The sequence below is a fragment of the Felis catus genome, chromosome D4 (assembly GCF_018350175.1).
Source record: "Felis catus isolate Fca126 chromosome D4, F.catus_Fca126_mat1.0, whole genome shotgun sequence".
Lineage (NCBI taxonomy): Eukaryota > Metazoa > Chordata > Mammalia > Carnivora > Felidae > Felis > Felis catus.
In genome coordinates, this window is record NC_058380.1 from 29574087 (window position 1) to 29598605 (window position 24519).

The 24519-nt window shown below is 45.4% G+C and overlaps 1 protein-coding gene across 7 annotated transcripts in view; it reads right to left on the reverse strand.

Moving 5' to 3' along the window:
* Positions 1–24519, reverse strand: part of PTCH1 (patched 1) — a 71782-nt gene that overhangs the window by 10741 nt on the left and 36522 nt on the right. For 4 of the 7 annotated variants that reach the window (XM_045042471.1, XM_045042469.1, XM_045042473.1 and 1 more), the window contains 11 exons: positions 24007–24138; positions 23443–23598; positions 22689–22787; positions 21786–21906; positions 15391–15509; positions 14315–14749; positions 13585–13894; positions 8835–8977; positions 6596–6779; positions 4901–5181; positions 3013–3150 (listed from right to left, as the gene is read on the reverse strand). In XM_045042471.1, coding sequence (XP_044898406.1) covers positions 3013–3150; positions 4901–5181; positions 6596–6779; positions 8835–8977; positions 13585–13894; positions 14315–14749; positions 15391–15509; positions 21786–21906; positions 22689–22787; positions 23443–23598; positions 24007–24138 — 2118 coding nt within the window. Of the gene's footprint in view, positions 1–3012; positions 3151–4900; positions 5182–6595; positions 6780–8834; positions 8978–13584; positions 13895–14314; positions 14750–15390; positions 15510–21785; positions 21912–22688; positions 22788–23442; positions 23599–24006; positions 24139–24519 lie in introns of all 7 variants that reach the window. The other 3 variants (XM_023242245.2, XM_045042470.1, XM_023242246.2) reach the window with 3 other exon arrangements.

A 24519-nucleotide genomic window follows, 5' to 3' on the forward strand; every position in this document is an offset into this window, starting at 1 on the left:
GTGTCTCCCTCTCTCTCCCTGCCCCTCACCCATTCATACTCTCTCTCTCTCTCTCAAAAATGAATAAACATTAAAAAAATTAAAAAAAAAAGAAATTAAAGCTTATTTTAACTCCATGTGGTTATATCCCCACCTCCTTTACCTTCCTAAAGCTCTGCTAGGTCAAGAATGCTGTTGACACCAATTAGACTATTGGCTTGACAGTGTGACCCAGGACCATTTTAACGTGAGTCAGTTACTGTTATACCCTGCCTGGCCTTTCAGCGGGGCCCCAACAGAGAGGACTGAGGCTGGCACAAGTCCTTTCTTTGCCTGAAAGTTAAGGGCTGCCCTGGGACATGCTGAAATGAGACAGCTCGGGCACACTGCAGGTCACAGCCCCTTAAAAATCAAGGTCTAGGGGCGCCTGGGTGGCTCAGTTGGTTAAGCGTCCGACTTCAACTCAGGTCACGATCTCGCAGTCTGTGAGTTCGAGCCCCGCGTTGGGCTCTGTGCTGACGGCTCAGAGCCTGGAGCCTGCTTCCGATTCTGTGTCTCCCTCTCTCTCTGCCCCTCCCCCGTTCATGCTCTGTCTCTCTCTGTCTCAAAAATAAATACACGTTAAAAAAAATTAAAAAAATAAATCAAGGTCTATAACACACTGGGGGCATTCCCATCCCTTGGGTAGCCTGTGGAAGAACACTAAGGTTGTTCTTCTGAGCAGAGGGAGAAAGAAACGTTTACAAAAATGTGCTATGAGTGTCCATACTTTCTCTAAAGTGTATCTGCTCTTTCAGAGTGGGGCTGACTTTAGGGTCAACACAATTACCTTTCTTCTTTTGGGAGAAAAGCAACAAGATGGTTTGGAAACATGTTATTTTGTGCCATACTTGGGCCATGAGGCCACAGGGGTCAAGCAGGGTTTTATCATCTCATGTACAACTTAGGCTGTGGGAATAGCTAACTGACAGGAACCACTGATTCCCTGAAGAGTGCTCCTCACCAACCTTATTCCATCATTTTACACACCTTGGAAGAGCAGTAACTGCCTGCTTTAAATAGATCTTCACATACAGGATCAGGTAGGAACACCATATCCTGAGTGTAGAGAGTGTCTCAATGAAAGTGTGGGCTACCAGCACTGAGCGGGGGGTTACTGCTCGCAAAGCTGAGTTGGCTCTTGAGAGTCCTTAAATTCTTGGAATTAAACCTATACAACTGGTAGAAGCATTCCTCAATTGTTTACCCAGCACCGGTATGGACATTTATGTTCACACTACCTCACGTGTGAGGCCCAGGGTGCCACAACAGTTTGAAGGCTGCAGTTTTCATTTTTACTGTAACAACCTGTTCTAGAATGCTCTTATTTGCATTGCTAGCTACCAAAGTTTTTTTAAAAAGGTGATTTTCATTCACATCAGAATAAAATGACTGGTGGATTCTTAACTCTCAAGGTTTTCTCCTTTTTGAAGAAATGATACTAAGAATTATTTACATTCTAAGCTCTAGGTTAGTGGGCTCTTCTTTTTAAAAAAAATCCCCTCTCAGGGGTGCCTGGGTGGCTCAGTCTGTTAAGCATCGGACTTCAGCTCAGGTCACGATCTCATGGTTTGTGGGTTCGAGCCCTGTGTCAGGCTCTGTGCTAACAGCTCAGAGCCTGGAGCCTGCTTCCGATTCTGTGTCTCCCTCTCTCTCTCTGCCCCTTCCCTGTTCATTCTCTGTCACTGTCTCTCTCTCTCTCTCTCTCTCTCTCTCTCTCTCTCTCTCAAAAATAAATAAATAAACATTACATAAAAAAAATACCCTTTCCCTCCTCTCAGATCAATGGAGGAAAAAAATTTGGGTAGGCTCCAAATTTAGAGAATATTGCTTCTGTATTATCAGCTGTTCCTTATACACTGAGGAAAAACAGGACAACCTCAACAAAACTTTTTTTTTTGAAACACAAAAGTTTACAGTCTCCAAAGTGCATAAAAATGGCCCTGAAAGACTCCTGTGGAGAAACTAAGAAGGTACAAGACACAGCATATGTGCAGATGTGCACACATATACACATGCATATGCCACGTGTTGAGCCCAAAGAAAATCAATGCTAGTGACTGAGAAAGCAAGGCCAAAAGGACTTTGACCCAAGCTCAATGCTAGGTTTCCTAGGTAGGGCATTCCAAACATGAGTATTTACTCAGTCAGCAACTATTTATCGAGCACCTATCAATAACCCCAAGGATGAGGGTGTAATAAGTGCGAGTGTGCACGGAACTCACACACTGCTAGGAGGCTTTTGAATCATTTTCTGAGAAATATACACAATTGGTTTGCCTCTTGGATTAAAGACCCTGACATTTAACTTCCTCTAACAAACCATTCACGGGACTAGGCACAGAATGAGAGAGTGAGGAGAAATGCCATTGAGAACAACCCCAGTTCTCTTACTTTCTGCTTTCATGAATTTGGAGGCCGGGAGGTTGAAGGAACTGGGTGGGCTTAGCTGGGAGAAGGAGTTCCTCTGCCTTATCGGCCCCAGGGTATCTCCTTGGCTGCTGACCTGCCTCACCCTCAGTCACGCCATCCCTGCCAGGCCTATGAGTGTGGTCTCACTTTACCCATGTATATTCGTGTGTGTGTGCGTGCGCGTGCGCACACACACACACGCACGCACACACACACACACACTCACAGCATGGAACTTAGGAACCAAGGTGACAACTTATGGACCTGACACTAAGGGCACCAAATAAGCAAAATAAGCAGAATCCTTCCTGGCCCACGCTGACCTGGCCCAGTATTCTTTCACCTTCCGTGCCCTTCTCCTTAGTGGGCCTCCCTCCTTCCCAGTGGGGAAGGACACCGCCTAGATTTCAGCCTGTCCCAGCACAGGACTGCCTGTGCTCTGAAGCCTCTTCACTAGGACATGTCATTATGTGTGTTCTTGACACTGGAGAAAATGGAAAGGTTTCCAACTTGGGAGACTACGAGAGCGAGAGGAAACACGCTGCCTCTTCACAAAGTTCTCAGTGAAGAGGTCCACCATACCAGAGCAACGTGAACGGTGAACTCCACTCCGATGCCCACGGAAGCGATCAGGATGACCACAGGCACAGCACTCAGCTTGATTCCAATGAGGCCCATCATTCCAAAGAGTTCGACCGTCATCAAAGCCAGGACCGTCACCTTCAGGAAGATGCACAGCATGAGTGGATGGGCACACACACACACTGGAGGTGCTGAAGACAAAGGAGGAAGGGGCTCGCTGCAGGTGGGGCATGGACAAACACCTGGGACCCAGACAGAAGGCAGGCGCTGACTTGCTTTAACTTGGACACCTGCCTTTACTTTCTAATTCACCGTGTCCCTGCTGACAAGGGAGATTTTGGGACAGTTTTGGGACAGCTGCTTTGGGACATCAGCTTGTACAAGGAGTACATAGAGGCAACGCTTAGTATTCTACCATGAATTGTTTTTCCAACACACCTGCTCTAGAAAGTGAAAAAAAAATGACAATTATTCCATTTGAGGCATATAAGAATTACACAAACATGGACTCGTCACTAGCTACAAATCTAATACAGTTTAAAACAAGGTATCTCCTTCTGTTTTGATCTTAATCATCAGAAAGTGTCCTTCCAAACTTACAACAGAGTTGAAACGTTAGTGTTTTGGGTTTCTATACCCTGCATCCTAAAGAAAGCAGACAGGACGGGTGAATAAAAGTTCTTTTACGCAAAGGCAGCCTTGCTTTTGTTTGGAGAGCCCATGGGTTAAGAGAGGATGGCTAGGGAAAAAGAGGACCTTCTGGTCAGCTGACATGGGTCAGGTTACAGGCGCCTTCACTTTGAAGAAATGAGGAGAGAGGCGGGTGAACACAGCAGACAGTTAAATCCAAGGAAAAGCTTTAATTTGCCTTCCATCTGCCTTGTAAAAATTTGCGCAGAGATGGAAAGAAAATCTGTGAGGTAGACACTGGAGTTTCTTGAGTCAAAGGGGAGAAAATCCAAATAAAATGGTAAACTTTCCCCAGGCGGAAGACAAGGAGTGAATGGTCTTTCCTTGTTGGGGGTGGGGCAGTGGACAGTGGTGGCGGGGGTGGGGAGCAAGTACGATAAAAGTTTCCTTTGCTTTCTTTTAGTAAGCTAATGAAAGATGTACAACATCAATTGCTTAAGTACCATGAAAACCCCTGCAGACTAAACATTTACCTTTTAACATACCTGCTGCACAGACTTATGGTACAGAAACCAGCCCTGGTCTCTGTTTTTATAATTTTGGCATTTTGAAGTCTATACCACAGTTCATGGAATTTAAACACTGCCATGATTTTATTAGACTCTCTATGAAACTTACTTCAAATCTGAGAGTATTATACTTGGAAGAAGGATGCCAAAAAATCGGTCAGCAATACTAGTTCATCATTATCCTTCAATGTTTGAAACACATACCACCCACAAAACCATCTCAAAACCCATTTTACCTCTGTACCCCTGGTCCTAATTTCTCTAATTACTCCCCCTCCCCTGTTTTAGAAGAATCTTCTCTATGTTAGGTCTGGGATATAGTCACAAAAAGGCCCTTTAAGTAAAAAAAAAAAAAATTAAAAAAAAATTAATTACATTTGTATTTAATAAATGCTCAGAGTGTTTGTGTTTAATAAATGCTAGGAGCTGTTATAGAACATGTGTTTAAAAACTCCCCTATCTTTACATGGAAAGTTTAAAGTTGTAGGAGAAGGGACACAAGATGAAGGCCATTAAAGGCTCTACTACCTAACCACGAACCTCGCCACCTCCAGCAGAATAAATATAGTAAGAATGATGCAATCTATACCCTCCTCCAGAGGCCCAGACATAAACACAACTTCCCGGCTGCAGCAAGAGCTAGGCTGAAAGGAATCCGACTTCCCCAAAAACCCTCTGAATGAACTCACAATGATCCCGGCCGTCCAGGGGTTCAGGAGGAAGACGGCGCACACGAGGAACGTGCAGGCCAGCACCACGCTGATGGATAGCAGGAGCCAGTGGCGGAGGCCGATGTACTGCTCCCAGAAGAGGAAGGGGTAGCCGTTGGGGTAGCTGGAGAGCCCCAGGCTCGTGTAGTTGTTGCAGATGGTTCTGACCTTTTCGATTGCTTCCACGAAGTCTGAGGTGTCCCGCAAGCCGTTGAGGTAGAAAGGGAACTGAGCGTATTCAATGGGCTCCGCTGCTGGGACTGGACAGACAAGACAGGGGGAAGGGGCTGTGGCTGAAGGCTCTGGTCAACAGGCATGCCCCAGGCATGGAAGAGACGTGGCAAACCCTGCTGGCGGCCATCCCCAGATCTGTATCCCGCATTCTCCGCCACGACAACGAACAGACAGGGAACTGTGCAACAGAGTCCCTCACTGCACTTCTCCCCTAACGAGCTACCGAGGGCAGTCTTCGGGCCTGTACAGTTTTAATCTTTGGTTCAAAAAGGTTTTAATAATCAACATTTGATTTTTTTTTTTTTTTTTTAGTTTGCTTGGGGAGAGGAGGAGCCCAGGATCTGTGTATTTATTTAACCTTTGATTTTAATCTTCTAGAAGCAGTCACTTTTGTAAGAATTCAATGGCGGGAGCATTTTTTTTGTTCAACTGACACAAGAGAAAATACGAAGTTCAAACTGTTTTACTCAATCACTTATGTGAACAAAATAACTCGAAAGTCATGCTTTACTGAGAAAAACGCTTAACTTTCTTATCCTTTTAGTGATCTAACACACTTAAACCTTCCATGCTTCTTTTTTAATGCAATGCTAAGTCTTCAGCAGCAGGGGAAGAAATCCTCACACAACAAGCATTTAGTTACTGCCGTTGTGTGTTCCAGACCCTTTGGGGTCATTCAGTTGACTTGCTAAACATGATTTGCCCTATTATAATCTCAACTATAAATTTTCATTAACACAAGCCTTGGCTGCTTGCCACAAGGCTCTGGGGTTTAGATACAGAGAAGCACAACCCGCTTCCTCTCCAGCCATGTCTGCAAAGGGACCGGTCTTCTTTGTCACATCCTCCCTCGGCCTCATATCCAAGGTATAAGCTACTAACGCCTCTAAACATAAATGCAAATTAAATCCGTATGGGACCACCTCTCCAGGTCGCGGCTGAGAGAGGAAAGGAAGAGGATGCTGCTGTGAACAGAACTATTCTGCTCCAGTTTCAACAGATTTGACAGAATACAGGTGCTTGGTGGCTTATAGGAATGACCCAACTTGCCAAAAATCCCTTCAACTCCAGAGTTGACAAAGTAAAGATAAACATATAATCCCCAGCGATAAAACTCTGCAATAGTAAAATACCACTCAACCTGGAGGCGTCCCCAGCTTTCACATGGAACAGCTGGCATTAAAGAGAGCTGCCTGGTGGACATCCTAGAGTGCAAGCTACAAACGGAGGTTAGGCGCTCTCACTTCCCAACGTGACAGAGCACGGGTTGTATCCCATTACACATCCTCATGCGTCTCCCAGAGTTTTAAACTCAAAGAAATATATTGTTCTGTTTACACTTTTGAACCCTGGGTAGCGTCAGCAGATGAGGGCCATGACAGAGCTTCGGAGAGCAGGGTAAGGCCCTTTGCCGGCGGGCCCCACTGGAGGGCTACTTACTTCTGAGCCTGGTTTCCGGCATGTAGTCAGCTTTGTCGTGCACCCACTCAGGACGGTGAGGCCGGATGTTGGCCTGGGAGGCGGCATAAGCCACGGGGTCATTGCTGACCCAGGCGGTCAGATAGATGTAGAAAGCACTGGGGTTGATGATGCCGTCTGCATCCACCAGGCGCCGTTTGGTCAACTGCGAAACGGGAAGAACAGGGGTCCTTCAGAATGGGGCTGGAGGTAAACATACTCCTCCCTGGAGGGGTGGGGGGAGCAGAACCCTGCCCCAGCATTTGCAATAATGACTAGAATGCCCCTTCTTTGAACATGTAGAAAATCCCATCAGAGCACCTTTGCTTTCTTTCAAAACGCACTTATCAGAGGGTGCAGTAATCGGTGTGTTTATAACACACACACAGTTCTGCAGATGGTCCAGGAATTGACTGAACCAATTAAATCTGAATGCTAAAAGACTGTCTGCAGCCAAGGCAGAGAATGAACAATCTGGAGAAACATATTTATAGGAGGGGAAGGGGAAAAAAAACCTGGCAAGAATCCCCATACACGTCTGTGTGCAGTTAACCTCTGCTGTTAACACTGAAGGAAATGCCACCCAGTAAATGGAGGAGAGCTATAAAAATAAAACAACATCTGTATAAATTTTGCTAACACTAGCCTCCTATGACCTGTGTATTCACAAAATGCCCATCGCCAGAGAGTGGAAGGGGTTGTGCATGGCTCCGCTCTTTCTGGGTAACCTGATTTCTGAGGGATGTGGTCACGCTTAGCATGCCCCATCCCGGGCATGGCAAATACTAGGTCCTGTGGGCTTTGCTTAGGTGAAAACACTGTGAGAGAGACACACATACACAAACACACAAATATATTGTTCCTGTTTACTTTAGGTGCAGGCCTGATTCCAATGCTTTGGGCCTTCTTAACAAAATGAAAAACACCAGTGACAGCAGTTAATAGAGAAAGAGTGAAGGAAGAAAGAGTAGAGCGAGAAAACGAAATTTCAGGGGTCTGGATTCAATTAATCCCCGGGATATGTAACAACTGCATGTCTTCAAGCCGTCTCTGGAATTACATAGCACAGCTCGTGGCCTCCGTGCACGCAGCACGCTTTTCTCCCTCCCAGGCAGAGGAAGTGATATCCGGGGGCCTGGCCCAAGCAAGTTTGCTCCTCCCTGTCCCTGGTCCCTAAAGCCTGGCCCAGCCCCTGGGCATCCCCCTGCTATCTCTCCGACAGGCTCCTCTGCCCACATCCTTGTCAAACCTGACAGCCTGCTGCATGCGGCCATAAAGCACCAAGTTCACACTCCATAATAACTCTGAACAATGTACTTTGTAAATCTGTCACCTTTAATGCCAGCAAAAAAGGGGAGACAATAAACAGAGCTGCTGGGAAGATCATTAGCATGACGGTTTTCTGCCTGAGGGAAGCAAGTAAGCTGCAAGCAGCAGAGGGAATGGGATCCGGGAGAGCCGGTAGTAATGCTGGACTCATGTGAAATCTGAAGGGTCCGAACACACTCCCAACACGCCCGAGGAATCAAAAGGGATATGCAGGGATGCAGGCATCACCGAAAGTGCAGATGCAGTCGCAGAATACGATCGCCAAATTGAAACAGCTCCTATTAGCTAGCGGGGTGATCAGAGCAGTGGGTGCGCTCAGGGTCCAACAGCCGTCATTTCTGTTTGCCTCACCATAGAGCCACATGCCTAGCCTCTTCCTCTACCTGCTGGGCCAGGGTGACCCCAGGAGTTGAATGCAACCAATCCTCCCCTCTAGTAACCTCTCTGGTCTCCTAACTTACACATCCGCCCCAAATCCTGCTCATTCAAATGACTGCTACCAGCCCTCCAAGTCGAAATATAACGACCAACATGGTAACAAGTACTATTTTCAAAAGAGAACAGTACAACACAGCTTTTCTAGGATCCGAAAGAGCCTGCACTGCCTTGAGGGTCCTTGGTTAGAACAACTGCCCCCGACGGAGGGTAACACACTTGTCCCCACTTGACAGAGGAGCAGAGCGAGGCACTCTGCCTGCGGTCACACAGTTAGCTGATGGGATGAAGTGAGTTAGAGCCAATTCAGTATTCTCTCAGCCCCTGATGCCTCAGGTCTCCAGACAGCGCAGGCTGGGATGGTAGGCTGTCGAACAGTTTTCAGTACAGCAGCTTCCCCAAAGCTCTGCTCAACGATGCCCTCTGAAACCCCCAGGGTGTCAGGCCATGAGAGTACCTGACTGATGTCGATGGGTTTATCACGGCTGCCGGTTTGCACCAGGAGTTTGTAGGCAAGGACTCCATCATCGGATCCATTTTTGTAATTGTTTGGCATGATTTTCCCAGTTTCCCAGTCACTGTCAAATGCATCCTGAAGTCCTAGAAAAGGCAAACGTGTATAACACATTACACTTCTTAACCAAAACGATCCATGGGATGGGCTGAGGACGCTGAGCAGGACAAGGAAGTACTTGACGTCAACCTCAAAGACTCTCTGTTCTACTTGTTTTCCTATATCAAGTTCAAGTGACACTGTTAGACCTTTCATGAGTGAACTTCAGGTTGCTAACAATCCCTGCTTCAAAGGCGGAAGAGGGGAATAGTCATTTCTGGGAATCAAATATACGTGTTTTACCTTTACATAAAAAAAGAAACCCCTGCTTCTCCCCCATGGCTATTTGGAAAGAAAGCGAGAGAGCGAGCTTGGGAGAGCCGGCTGGCTGGGTGAGGACGACGCATGGGCTCATTGGCCACTTCATGCCACGGTCAGGTGCTGAAGCCGTGGGTTCTTCAGTACACTCAGAGAAGGAAAAACGCATTCAAACTCCCAACTTCAAACAGCAACTCAGCTGCTTCTCGAGCCCAGGGTGAGTGAACACGATTCTGTCAATTTGTTCCATCTGTTCGACTTGTGGAGCTAATACAAGCTGTGGGATCGGCTGCCAGGTTGTGTAAAGATCACAGCCAACACCTATTCACTCTCGACTGTTCCTCTTTGCCACCCTTCCTCAGAAGGGGGGTGTGGAGGAGGGGGAGGGGAGGGATCTCGGGTGCGCCTGTGTGCGCAGGGAAATGCCTCACGGGGTAAATTTGGATCAGATTGAGAACAGGAAGCCACAGGCCAATACAAGGGGGCTCTGTGAGAACAGATGACAAACCGCAAGCACAGGGAGGGGAAGGAAAGGGCTTTCTGGGGGTGGGGGATGGGCGAGCCCACCAGCCCACCACACACAGCTGTGCTTGGCCTCTGTAATCAAAACCATCATTACAGACCTGATGGTTTGGCTACAGCTGTAAAGAGATAAGCGTGCTGGAAGAGAAAACAGGGCCCTGGTGACCCGGCCTTAGGGGCTGAGTGATCCCGTGTGCACACACTCTCCCCCCACCACACCCCCCTGACACCCCACCTCCTTCCCACTGCCCTGCTTCCCCCAAATCCCCTCCCAAGTAGAACTCCCCAGCCCCGGCAGCTCAGGAAACCACATCTTTTGAACAAGCTGCGTATGCACGGGTTAGACATGGCCAGTAAGAAGGGAGAAGGGTTCCTTTCATTTCACGACATGCCTCGAGTGACTTCAAAGACACCACCCCCCAAAATACCGGCTCCCTTAGTGCTCAAAATAATTAAGCTCTTGGGGTATGAAGTAGGGTGAGAGGGCGGCACAGGGCCCTGTCTCCCTGTCTCTCTCTTTAAACCTTCCTGCTGACATTGCTGTGGGCATTGTTTTTACATGAACAATGTGGGGATGAGGCCCGTGGGCTCGGTGGTGAAAGAAGGCCCAGTGTGGAGGAGCGGTGGGCGGGGGGGACCACCGGAGCAGCCGCGCTCCCAACTCTCACACAGACTGTTTTTCACAGTGAGGCATGCACACAACAAGCTGTATGGAACAGATGTTATTTTATTACCTAAAGCCTTTTTTTGTTTTTGAAAAAAAATAAACAGGAGAGGAAAAACAACCCCTCCTCTCCCCAGAAAAGAGACCTGGTCTGTTTTCCTCACCTTAATAGAAACTTCATCACTTCATGGCCTGTGTGGTACTTTAACCCTTTCCCTCTTGATCCTTTAATCCTAGGGAGCCACTCTTGCTCAGTGAGCACTGAGCTGTCTCGCATTTTACACTGATCACTGCTCATGTAATTCTTACAACCACCTCATGAGACAGCCCTGTTAGCATTATGGTTCCACTCAGTTTCCTCATCTGAGGCTTGGAAAGCAACTTGATGAAGGCCACCTAGCAGGCCAGGGCTGGAGCTAAGCTTTGGATCCAGGCAGCAGGATCCAGAGTTCCAAGGTTGGCTTGAACCGTGGATGCTCTAAGTTGCCCTGAACACAGTAAGGTGCTCAGGAAGTTATTTGCTGAAGGCAGGAATAAGATCAGCAGAGTTCTCGTGGGCACCGATGATGTGTAGTGGCAAACAGGGCGTTCCAAAAATCTGAGTGTAAGTTTAAGATACTTATGCACTAAGGATCTGGGGACACCCTACAGTGAACCAAAGTAAGAGAGATTGGATTTGGGGAGGTCAACCCTGTCGGCAACTCAGCTCGACTCATCATCCATGCTGCCGGCCTCCCCATGCCATTCACTCTATTTGGGAGTACAAACACCAATGAGAACTAGTCACTGACCTCATAGAAAAGTTAAGTCCGTATACTCAGATTATTTTATTTTCTGACTAATTACTAAAAAGCTTGAGTAACAATGAGTTGGCCTAAGATGCATGTATAACATATGATTCTATACACAAAACGAGGCACACGGATTTTGTCTCCACTGCCATCTTATAGCAAAACGTAAAAGTTTCAGCTAGAACCTGTCTCATTTTAAATTTTATACTAAATTTCATTTTCTAGTGAGAGTTTTGAGCTAATTATCCCAATTGTCAATTTCTCCTTGATATGGAACCTTAAAAAGAAAACATTAATTTAAATTTTATCTGCATAATTCAGTGTGAAATATAAACGAACACCACTCGGACATGATGTACAGTGTGGTTTTTACCTGCAACTTAGCCTTCCTTGCACGTGCATTTAAAGATAACATGTGGTATTACCATCATGTATTTTGTATGAGTTAACTACTCCTCCCAAACTACTGGAATGTCGATAAAGATTAACAGCACGACATGGTTTTTAGTGATAATTCCACTAAAAACCAACAAGGTTCCCAACACTTAACAATCGCACAGTAAGTTCTGAACGATTCAAGGAGAGCTGATTCCTTGCAGGAAGTGTCCAAAGACCCAATCAACCACTTGACAGGCCTGAAAAGTATCTAGGCAACCCAAGTGTCCCATTATCTGGCCATTCTGTGTCCAGTGCTCTCTGCGGGACCTCCTAAGAGTCACAAGCAGAGTTCTAGAGCTGGCTGGGACCCTGACTTGGGAGCATGAACAGGTCTCACTTGGTTTAGGTGGGTGCTGTTCACTTAGCAATCAGAACATGATTCAATGGCACCTTTCAAAAAGTGTGATTATCAAGTCCAACTGCTTTAGGTCTTTAAATGGATGAAAGCATAGGGATAATTTACAATACGCTATAAAAAGGTTAGCCCTCAGCACTGCCTGCAGACAATACCCCTCTGCCCTCTTCCCAAGCTCCGCCTAACATGCCATATTGAGCTTCCAAAGGAATGGCTGAAGACACTGAAATCAATTCTACAACAAGCCTCCTTTGCTCAGATACTGGCAGTGCACTCTTTTGTCATTCGTGGCAAGCTATTTGCATGTCTTTGGCCAATGGAGGAAAAATGAAAAGCAGGGAATCTCTCAACTGTCTGGTCCTGTTTTGACCCATTATCTGAAAAACACTACCTCCCAAACTACTGTCAAAAATAAGACTTGGAACAAATTTGAGTTAATCTCAGAGCATGTTAAAAAACAGTATTAAGATCATGTGGTTCTCTTTGCCTTCCTCAAAAAAAGAGGTCAAATCTGGTATACACGTATGAACAAAACTGTAAGAACAGAAGTCAAGGCCAGAAAAACTGTACTGAAGAATTTTCAATCAAACTCAAGTTGTTTACCATTCCATGCAAACTCACAGGGAAATTGGCTGCTTAATCTTTACATACAAGTGTATTGACTTAAGACCAAAAAAGGCACTCAAATCTGTGTTTAAACAAGCCTAATTAAGTGGGAAATTAAGACAGTCATTTGGATAACTTAAGCCAAAAAATGTTGGGGCCATAATTATTTGGGTATTTCAGTAAAAGCATTTTTGCTTGAATTGTGTGGATAATTATCTTGATTCCCCACTTCACTTTGCATGTGTCAACACGGAATAAATGAACAGATGTTCTTTGAATCACTGAATACATTCATATTCAGTCAGCAGTTAGGAGCATATTTAAGCCATTTTTTTTCTTCAGCTGACTACCGTTTCCTAGAAATGTTTCTAAGAACAAGGTAAGAAGTAAGAAAGGCATTTTACAGCAGAATTTGACTCATTATTACAGTATGAAGTACTGTGAGATGTGGTTAAGCACTGATAAGTTTATTTCATACGCCAAATCAAAAGATGGTCAAAATATGGAGTTTTACATTATATTCACCAATGATGCAAAATCCGCTGGAATAGTAAGCCATAATCTGACAAGAAGTCAGTCTAGAAATTCCATCACTCTGATTTCACTTGGTCATCCAACTGACCACCATCCAAAAAAGAGCACTAGAAGCACCCAGCTCCCTATTTTATAACATACTTTCCCATTTTCTAATGTGCACCCATAAATTCTTACAGAAGTTCCTGAGTCACCCGTGTGAACTGTTTGCATCATTTAATAGGTGAAAGCCAGATTTGGGAGGCTGCCCCAGAAACAGTCTATATAAGAATTTTAAGCAACACTTAGGAGTCAATGAAACACGTCAGTGTTACATTATAATCTAACACTTTAATTAAGCGAACAAAGGGAACTTGTGGACGCTGAACACACCAAGGGCCAAAGGGTGAGTTTACAAAGGGCGAACGCCCTCTAGCAGTACCTTACCTTGAAGCCAGTCTCTGAAGTAGTGCAGCCACATTTTGGGAAGCTGTTTATTTTCTTCCAACATGACATACTTCACGCTGCTGAAACTCTTGTGAAGGTCGTAGAGTAAGTGCTGGATATTTGGGTAGTCTGCTTTCTGGGTGACTATATACATGTTGTAGAAAGAAAAGTATTTGAACTGTGCAGCAATAAAGTCATATTCTCTGGTTTCCCGAGGCACAATGTCTGTAAGGTCCAGCCCATCGCGCACTCGGGTGGTCCCATAAAGGCTGACCCCCAGCAAGCCCAGGAAAAGGAAGATCACCACGACCTGTAACACAGTAAAAGGCACAAGATCAGAGTCAGAGGATGGGATCGACTCTCCCTCAACAAAAGCAAGCTGTTTGGTTTAGACCTCACTTTTATCACCACAATGGCCTGGATGCAGCATGTAGGGGTCATTCTCCCGCAGGGAAAAACAAGTAATCATAGTAAGCATATTTTAAAAATAAGCTCATGAAGAATGAAATGTTTATAATGTAAGAAGTTGAACTAAATTCACAGAAGCACTTGCTGCATAGAGATTCACTGCTGTAGAAGATGAGCTCATTAAAATGGCCTCACATGCTAAATGGATGGACTCTTTAGAAGGCCTGAAAGAAGCGACACCCAAAGAAGCAACCTGATGAATTCCAAAGGAGACTGTTTTGCCATTTCTTGAAGACAAGAATCTTCTGTTTTGGTAGATTACCTTGGCTTTTGGTTTCAAGAGAAAAGGAGCATAGTGTTTCTCGGCAAAAGATGAAAGTGTCCACTTGGTGCAGGGGGGCTCAAGGCAGTGAAGGCTGGAGTCCGAGAACTGGGAAAGCAGATCCCTCGTGGAGCTGGTGCTCTCGGGGCTCTGGCAACTGAGGGTATCCTGGGTCATGGTGACGGGCTGCACGGAGATCTCAGAGCGTGGTTCAGCAGTGGTATAGTACACATGCGTGTGGGGGTCGTACTCTGTGCGAAGCTGTACTGTGGACTGCATGGTGATCTGGGTTTCGTGGGTGAAGCTGTGGCTGCTGTAGGGGGGCGGGGGGCTGTAGCGGGTGTTATCGTGAGTCTCCGTGTAGGCCTGAGGTTCAACCTGAATCACTCTGCTGACGCAGGGGCTGAGAGGGAAAAATATGTTGCAGTGGTATAACTGAAACAGGGAAACAAAGTGCTTTCATTTTTGCCAATGACTGACAAGATCCATTTTACATAGCTCTGATTTAGGAGGAAAATATCGTACTGCTCAACTTCACACATGTCACCTGATTTAACCATCTGGACATAGACACTAGTAAGTCAAAGGAAGCCAAATGGATGGCTGAACCTGAATTTGGCTGACAAAATCAAGTTACACGCTGATGAACCCCTTCAAAGCATAATTCCTAAAAACTGCCCCAAAACACCCCCCCCAATCCCACAACACCCAAAGGGCTGTATTTTTTCTGGATGGTTGGTTTTCAAACCTTTGTTCTGCCTGAATCCATACAGATATGACACACTCCTGATAATCAGCAAAACTGATCCACAGGAGAAATAATGGCCATGCACATCACAACCCTGGGGCTGTGATTGCGTCTTCTGTTGGCAGGGGCGGGGCAGAGGGGGCGGGGAGAGCCCCAGTCTTTCGATATCCCTAAAAAAGCATCCTCTGTCCATTATCTCCTCTGCCTCCATCACGCTGGTACAAGCCCTGTTGATTACATTTTCTTCCAAGTCCACAGACTAAAGACCTCTCTAAACCCTACCACTTTGTACCCAACAAATAAAAGTCACAGCAGCCAGAAATTGTACCTTGTAAAACAGCAGAAAATATCCAATCTCCTGTCTTCCCGTCGATACAAATCCATGCTGAGAATTGCAGGAAAAATTAGCAGAACCATAGCAAAATTGAATACCACTACTACAGCCGCCTAGAAGCAGGGAAAAAAAAAAAAAGCAGAGGTCACCAATATGCCAGAGGACTGCTCTGAAAATAAAGATGTTTTTTTTTTTTTAATTTTTTTTTCAACGTTTACTTATTTTTGGGACAGAGAGAGACAGAGCATGAACGGGGGAGGGGCAGAGAGAGAGGGAGACACAGAATCGGAAACAGGCTCCAGGCTCCGAGCCATCAGCCCAGAGCCTGACGCGGGGCTCGAACTCACGGACCGCGAGATCGTGACCTGGCTGAAGTCGGACGCTCAACCGACTGCGCCACCCAGGCGCCCCAAAATAAAGATGTTTTAAACAACATCTTTCTGGGCGACCTGTGTGGCTCAGTCAGTTAAGCATTAGACCTCGGCTGAGGTCATGATCTCACGGTTTGTGAGTTCGAGCCCCACATTGGGCTCTGTGCTGACAGCTCAGAGCCTGGAGCCTGCTTCGGATTCTGGGTCTTCCTTGCTCTCTGCCCCTCCCCCGCTCATGCTCTGTCTCTCTCTCCCAAAAATAAACAAACATTAAAAAAATTAAAAAAAATTAAACATCATCTTTATAAACACTTCAGTAAGGAAATGAAAGAAAGTTGAAATAGATGTTGGAGTTTCTCATCATTTTGCTTCTCTTCCATCATTAAGAGACCATCTGACTAGAACAGGCCCCATCGTTCTGATCCTTTCCATCTCTTAGAATTTCACGAACCCATGATGTACAAACACAGGAATGAAATGAGTGTCTTGGTAGCAACCTAACCAAACCAAATTTACAAAGGCAGAATACAGAATATACTTGAGATGTTTTAATTTAAAACAAACATTCGCCTTTCAGAACATTTCTAAGAGTTTCACGCAACTCTGATTTTATACTTAGAATATTTATATGTAAAGTGGATTGGGTATATCAAAATGTCACCTTTAAAACATGAAATAAAATTTCAAACACATCCCCTGAGGTTTTTAATAGGCACATTCCAAATAGCCTCTGGAGCAGCCTGTGGGGTATGTGAGCACAGTAACATAAAAGGTCAAGGAGAGTAAGGCAGAAAGAAATTCCTGCGTGTGATTATAGTATGCAGAATAAATAAGTACAGATTCAAAAGTCACTCCATAACCTAGAATAAACATGGGGCTAGATTCTGTAGTGCTTTGGCAAATCTCCTGCTGACCTAGTAAAAATTACACAATTGGGCTGTTAATAGGGGAAAGTCAACAGAGGACAGTTGAAAGGGCTCTCCCCTTCAGAAAAGCGTGGAAAGAAGCAGCACAATAAAGAAAAAAAAAGCAACTGGAATGCTGAGTAACCAAGAAATCATCAGAAAATTTTTTGCAAATTAAAAATTCTTAGGAAGCTTTCTGAAGAACTACTTAGTTCTAAAACGTTCTCCAACTGGGTAAATCTCCAGGTGAGAAAAGAAAACCTGACTGATTATAGCTGATACCTAACAGAATTAGAAGAGAACTTTGCAAAAAACTTTTCATAGTAATTGTGAATTTATGCTCAAGGCGAGAGAGCAAGTGTAAGTTCTGGAAAGGGACCTTCAATAATTTATTTCCTGTCAAGTCTACAAAACCAAAAAATTATCAAGTCTTCTGCTAAAAATTACATAACTTCTCTCTTCTTAGTCTGCTTTGAGATTCCTCGTCAACTCAAAACATATGAAACCTGTGGACTTAACCACTCTAATGTATGGAAGGTCAGACTTGTTTTAATAAGCAAATCACTATTTTGCCTGGAGGATTCATCCAAGAGGCAAATACTTTAAAAAGAAAAGGCAAGGTACTGAGCTGGGTACTAAAGACAAAAAGAGAAGACAAAATCCTGGTGCTCTCCAAGGACCGACACAGCCAGACCCTTAAACAAATTATGATTCAGGCTGATATATACAGTAGTAAAAGCTTGCACAGGGTTTCAGAGCAGCTCAGAGGAGGAAAGAACGTGCAGGTGCGGGTGCGTGTGGGGATGGCAGGCAGAGGGTGGTCAAGGCAGGTACTTGGGAGGTGTAGAAGACAAAAATAGGACTCTGGGGGGCAAGGAGGAAGGATGTACCACGTGGAGGAAACTGACAAGCGGTGTCTGAGGGGGACACGTAAAATTCTGTGGAGGGAAAGAGAAAGGAGTAAAAGGGGGAGTAATGAGAGACCAGGGAATTAACACATGATTCATCCGGTCTTCACAGCAACCAGGTCAGCCATTATTACTGCTGTTGACACTATTACCTAACAGAGAGTCCGAGGTGCAGAGGATGGTCACCTGCCTCAGGTTATGGAGTAAACAGAATTTAAATACCGGCTTGATGTCAAAGCCCTCAGCCTGAGACCTGGGAGTTCTTGTCACCTGGTTACCTCCTGAGGGGATGGATGCAGGCGGGGTTAGGACTCCTGACCAATCTGACCACAGGGGTGCTGGGAAGAACGGATTTGATTCTCAAGGAGATTTTTCAGGAAAATTCAGTCCCAGAGGTGGAATCCCTTCAGCTTTTCTTTCTATGATAGGCATGTTCAGAATTCAGGGGTGGAATGCAGATTGAACACTCTGGGCCTCACTCTGGACAGAAGTTCCTGAGGATGAGGAACGCAAGTGGCCCAGGTGCTCTGGGCCAAATGACACCGATGCTTCCACAGTGACTGTGGAACACATCTGGTAACAGCCATATCCACTGGAGGAGTCTGTGGGGGAAATGAAGAACCCCAGAACTCCAAAGTGTAGCATCTCGCCCATGCTTACTGTCAAGTGGCATATTACATACACAGGTAGCACATATTCTGACAAGAAAACGACACAGTTTCAGTGCCCTGTTCAATCAAGTGCACTAAAATAGTATAAATAAATAAATAAATAAATAAATAAATAAATAAATAAATAAATAAATAAATAAATAACTGCAAGGTCTCTCAGCAAGGGACACGTGTCATCGCTGGAGCCAAGGGGGAGTTTAAGAAATTGTAGAAAATCTGAAAAGATGATGGGGATGATTTGCACTGTCAATCGATTCTAATTCCGGTGCTTAAGGGAAATGTCCCCATCCTCCGTGTTCCACCCTGCCCCCTGCAACGCACCCATGGTGGCCCTGCTGCGACACGGAGACAACTGGGCCCTGCCTAGGGGGGGCCCTCATTGAAACCCTCATACTGTCTGGAACAATAAGACATTCTGTTCTGGGAGTTTTCACTGAAGAACAAACACCACTCAGTTACCAGCAAAGCCCAGTGCGGGGCACTGGTTACCAAAGCCACTGCTTTCTGGCACAGAGGTGGTATTTGGACAGATGGATGGACATTGACAAGGAAGTCTAAGATGGTTTCTTTGGGGAAAATTTTTCTATTTATTTTTGTAAAGTTAGACAATTGGAAAATTTCCATAGGGAAAAATCCTAAATTAACATGGACTTATTATTAGACCGAACCACTGTAGAGCTCTCTCTTTTGAGGCTTAATCTGTAGTATCCTGAAAATATAAACACAAATGAATACCCAGAGGCACAACTTAATGTTATTCACTAAAAGAAAGAGAAGAAGCTACCTAATGGTCGATTTTGAATGTCAGTGTATTTAAAAGGAAACCGATGTAAATTTCTGATGGCTACTGCAAAACACATTCTCTCTCTTTTCTTTTTACATTATCTTCTTTTTTCTTTCCTTTTCTTTGCTTTTGTTAGTTTTTTGACAGAGCATGAGCCAGTGCTATGGCGGAGCCAGTCTTTAATAAATGAAGACTCCTGGAAGTCTTCAATTTTCTAAAGTGGTACCCCAGTGGCTCAGAATAGAAATACAAAACTCACAGTACTCCTCTCTTCTTGGTAAGGTGCTTACCTTGGGAGAATTTAGCGCACTGGATTTTCTAAAAGACGTAAGGACAACTCATGTAGCTTTTCAGCACCACACCATAGGATATCATTAAAGGAGAGTATGTCTTGATGAATCATCAGTGTATACTGAGAGAGGAGAGGAGAAAATGAGAGACACACACAAGAAGAAAAGAAGGAGTGTGAGGCAGAGCGGAAATAAAGAACAGTGAGAAAAAGGCAAGCAGAAAAGGAGAGAGGTTGGAGACAGGGTCCCACTGTCCAAGGAGTATAACAATTTTTCAATACTAGAATCTGCTCTATATGTAATAAGAACGGAAGACAAAATGCAGGGGCGCAGATGCCCATGCAAAAAGGCATTCTAGAACTTTGGTTGCACCCATAATTTAGTGGCAATGTTCCCTCATCTTCCACATTACTGAGCACTTATATTTTCATTTTCCTGTGCTTTGGTCATTAAAGGCTTACCTTTATTCATTAATTCACTTACTGCTTCTATTTTTATATATATTTTTGTAATAAACCCTTTTTCTTTTGGGGGTGGTGGTCATAGTGACTGGTATAAAAATCTTTTTCCATGTCTTGTCTTACACTAAATATTAAGTAAGTCTAGCATCCCAAATGCAGTATTGCTTAGGTCTTTATTAGCCATTAATGAAGTGAAATTCAAATATGAAGACTACAGAAGAGCGAAGCGTGTTGACAAAGTATAAAGAGAAACATAATTTATCATCTGTCCGTTTCTCTTCCTGGTCACAATCACCTTTTGGTGATTTACAAGAGTAAAGCAACATGAAGACGACGGACGTAATAAGGCTTAAAAAGTGACACCAAAGGTAGTTTCCTTTATAAAAACCTGGCCATCTCATAAATTACGTATCACACTGTAAGAGAAAAAGAAAGATAAAATTTGAATTTAATTCACAAAACTGCAATAACGTCTTTGAGACATCAAAACCCAAAACCATCTCGGGCTCAGGAAGGCCACATCTCAAACTGGGCGGTGAGCTTTCACCTGCTGTGCTGATCGATTTCCGGATCCCTGGGGGCTTCAAGCAGCTGAAGGGCGATACCGGCACTGCAGGCCAAGCACAGAATGGACCATTGCTGTGGCCCCAGCCCAGGGAGCTCTCCATTCCTACCGTTCACATAAGCTGGCTCTTTGTTCAAAAAATATCTTGGTGCTTTGAAAGGGCCTAGTTTGGAAGGAGAACAATGCAGGAGCCAAACTGCTCCGCATAAGGAAGGGAAAGGAATTCTGAGTCTTTTTGTGCAGCCTGAGAGGGGACGAGGAGACCAAAAGAAGGCAGAGGAGAGGACAGAAGAGACTGTGGGGGAACTAGGAGACAGGTGGCAAGCAAGGGCCCACCAATGAACCCCCTGCAGGCAGAGGGTGGCCAATACATCTGCACAGTGGAAGCTAATACAGCCGGCCCTTGAACAACTAAAGTTGGAACTACACAGGTCCACTTGGAGGCTATTTTCAATAAATAGACTACAGCACTGTAAAAGTACTTTCTCTTCCTTAGGATTTTAATAACATTTCCTTTCCTAGTTTACTTTACTGTAAGAATACGGTATATAACACACGGAACATAAAATATGTGTTAATTGACTGTTTATGTTATCAGTAAGGCTTCCAGTCAACAGCCGCTATTAGTTAAGTTTGGGGAGAGTCAAAAATTATATGCAGGGGCGCCTGGGTGGCTCAGCAGGTTAAGCATCAGACTCTTGATTTTGACTCAGGTCATGATTGCATGGTTGTGAGATTGAGCCTCATGAAGGGTTCTGCGCTGGACGTGCAGCTTGCTTAAGATTCTCTCCCCCTCTCCTTCTGCCTCTCTCTCTCTCTCTCTCTCTCTCAGAAAAAAAAAATGTTATATGTAGATTGGACTGCAGGAGTGGGGGAGGATCTGCACCCATTATAACCCCCATGTGTTCAATTCTAAGTGATCGCCTAGCCTGGTCTATACTGCAAGCTCGTCTTCATAGTCAATGAAGTGTGTTCTGTACAACTGCCTTGTGTTGAGGCTGCTTTAGGGAAATAGACAGAAGGTGGCATGTTGGGGTAAGCACAGAAACCGAGTGGGATTTCGAAGCAGGGATGGCCAGAAGCTGGCCGCACTGTGGATGAGACCAGAGGACTTCTGGATATCTGGAGCAGGGGCTTCCTGGCACCCTATATGGAGCAGCTCCGGTGTCATTTTAGTTTAACTGTAAAGGAAAGAGCCGCTCCCTAAGGCACCAGGTCTTGAGGACACCCAGGCCACAGGCATCTGGGCTACAGGACTAAAAGGAAGGGAAGAACCCTGGGCTGTATTTCAGGGGGACTGTGAGGGTTATGGCTTAAAGAAGCACCCACCCACACGAGCTCCATATGGTACATGCTACAGTAGTACTGGAAGCGTGTTAATGGAGAAAAGTCAACATGGGGTGCTCACCATAGGTTTCATCACTGGAGACTCACCTGTAGAGAGAACGCCCGCAGAGCGGGAATCGGGATCAATGCGGCCATGAAGAAGGCAGTGACATTGCTGATGGATGTGAGGGCCACGCTGGCTCCCGTGCGCTTGAGGCACTCCCCAGTCCTGTCCTGAGCACGAGAAACCACAGTGCTGAAAACTGCACAGGACAGGGTGCCCTCAGAGCACAGACCGTGTGAACAATTTACATACATGACAAAGTAAGACAGCAGAGTCGATAATGCTGACATTGGGGTATAAGAAAGAAAGGGCGATCTCTGCCTTACCCCCTAACACTGGCATTGAGAAAGTTCTCAGGATTATCTACATGGTTATGTGTTGTTCACGGCTCTGACATCCAAAGCACAGAGCTGCAAGATAATGATTTAAGTAAAATTTTCAGATTTAAAAGGTGTGGGGGAGGGGCACCTGGGTGGGTCAGTCAGTTAAATGTCCTCACTTGATTTCAGCTCAGGTCATGATCTCAAGGTTAATGAGTTGGAGCCCCACACTGGGCCGTGTGCTGAAGGTGAGGAGCCTGCTTGGGATTCTTTCTCTCTTTCTCTCCCTCTGCCCCTCCCTCGATTGCTCTCTCTCAAAATAAATACACTTGAAAAAAAAAAAGGTGTGGGGGAGGGTGTGATGGGGACAAAGTGAGACACACACACACACACACACACACACACACACACACACACACACACAAAACAGAAAAGCAAATTTGGGCCTTAGAGTAAGTGTTCTGAGATTCTTCTAACTTCTTTTACTTATTTAGAGCCAGTACCACGTCACTGACTTGGGACTGAAATATTTATTGGGCCAGATTACAGAAAATTAGAGGACAAAAACTCAAGAACAGAGGGGAGTTTGGCTGTCCCCAAAGCTTTCTTCTTTTTCTTTTCTATTACCTCAAAAGGGATTCTTTTATTCTGTCCTGTTTCACTAAATGCATGTGCCAGAAGGAAAACATCATCCACACCAACACCAAGAGCAAGAAATGGCAAAACCTGCGGCAAAAACAAAGGGCAGCAGATCAGATGTGTGAAGCCCAATTCTGACCACTCCCGAGCCCTTGAAAACATTACCCCCAGAGCCCCCCCCCCCCACCAAGCTCCCCAAAGGACAGCTCACACCATTGAATCTAGTTTTCTCTGAGGCTTAAATCCCCCAGATCGAGCTGTTTTAGCGCACAGGAGATCCTGTGCATTTCTATTTCTAAGCTCCGTTATATTTTTTAAAATTAATAAATGAGAAAGAATCTGACTCATGGAAAGCAGCAGATCTCAGAGCATGAGCCCTGGACCGGCATCACTGAGAAGTGATGACTGGAAACTCTGGGGGTGGAGCCGGGCAGTCTGAGTCGTCCAAGCCCTCCAGGTGACTCTAGCAAACACCTAAGTTTGGGAACCATGGCTCTAATAAATGGTCTTAATTTCACTGATAAGTGAAGTGCCTCAACCAAGCAACAGGCCCACTCAGACCCACCCCCCCCCACTGCCAAGAGCTCCACTTTGAGGCAGCAGCCCCCTCCCCCGAAGTGTGGCATCTTGGTGGCAAAGGACGGAAGACTCTTTAGGTGACAGGGACACATAGGAGGCCGCAGGGCTAAGCCTGGGAAGGGGTGTTTGTCAATAAATAGTGGATGGATGTCTCCTTTAGTACCTGAGTTGTTGCAGCGTTAAAGGAAATCCCGATCAATGAGCACAGGCCCAATCCTGCAGCCACTGACAGTGCAACCAACAGGACGCCAGCCAGCCCCACGGCACCCTGGGACTTGGAGCAGTCCCAGCGCAGCATGGTTAAACAGGCATAGGCAAGCTGCGAGCAGAACCACAGGGTGGGGGGCAGGTGAAGGAACAAGGGGGGATGGGGGGCGGTGGGGGGAGACACAAAACAAAAGCCAAACATTAGAATGTGTAAGGATTCTAATGTTTTCCCCCACCCATCACCCCAAATCAAAAAGTAGAACTTACTGAATCCAACAACAACAAAAAATTTACATTACAGACATCACATGAAATGATATGAGTCAGAGATGGGCAAACTACAAATGGGAGAAAACGCTTTACACGACCACTTTTGAAACCGTTATGAAGCAGAGCTCTCTCTGTCTTGGATGCACGTGTGTGTTAAGAGCAGTTAAAAAGCAGGAGCGGTCATGGAAAGATAAAAACTAAAAACCAAACCAACCGCCCCATCCCCCGGGAGAACTGAATTGACTGTTACCATCAGTAAGTAGCCACTGGCCACTCGGATGACACTGACATCAGAGAAGGACTTGAGGATGTCGTCCAGGGTCGTCGTGGTAAAGGAAAGCACCTTCTGTGTGGAGTTCGGGGCGACACTTTGATGAACTACCTGTGGTCACAACGTAAGGATAAAGTCCGACATGGAATTAAAGCTTCAATGGGCTTTGACAGCACAGATCTTGGGGGACATGCCCCCTCCACTCAACCCTCACTTTTTTCTGATGCATTAAAGAGTTCTACATGATCCAGGTTTGAACTTGGACTAACATGAAATGACCCTGGGCCTGGAACAATGAAGGCCATTACTAATCAGGTGAGAATCTGGTGCTATGGTGAGCCAGAATCCTTGAAGCCCACTCCAAGCTTTATTCACTCCACCTATTCACCTCTCTGCCACTGTACAACTGATCTGTGGGTCCCCTCGGCTCCCCACTAATCTAAAACAACTTATTCCTGTGGTGACTCCTCCCCACTTTGTTTGCTGGCCATT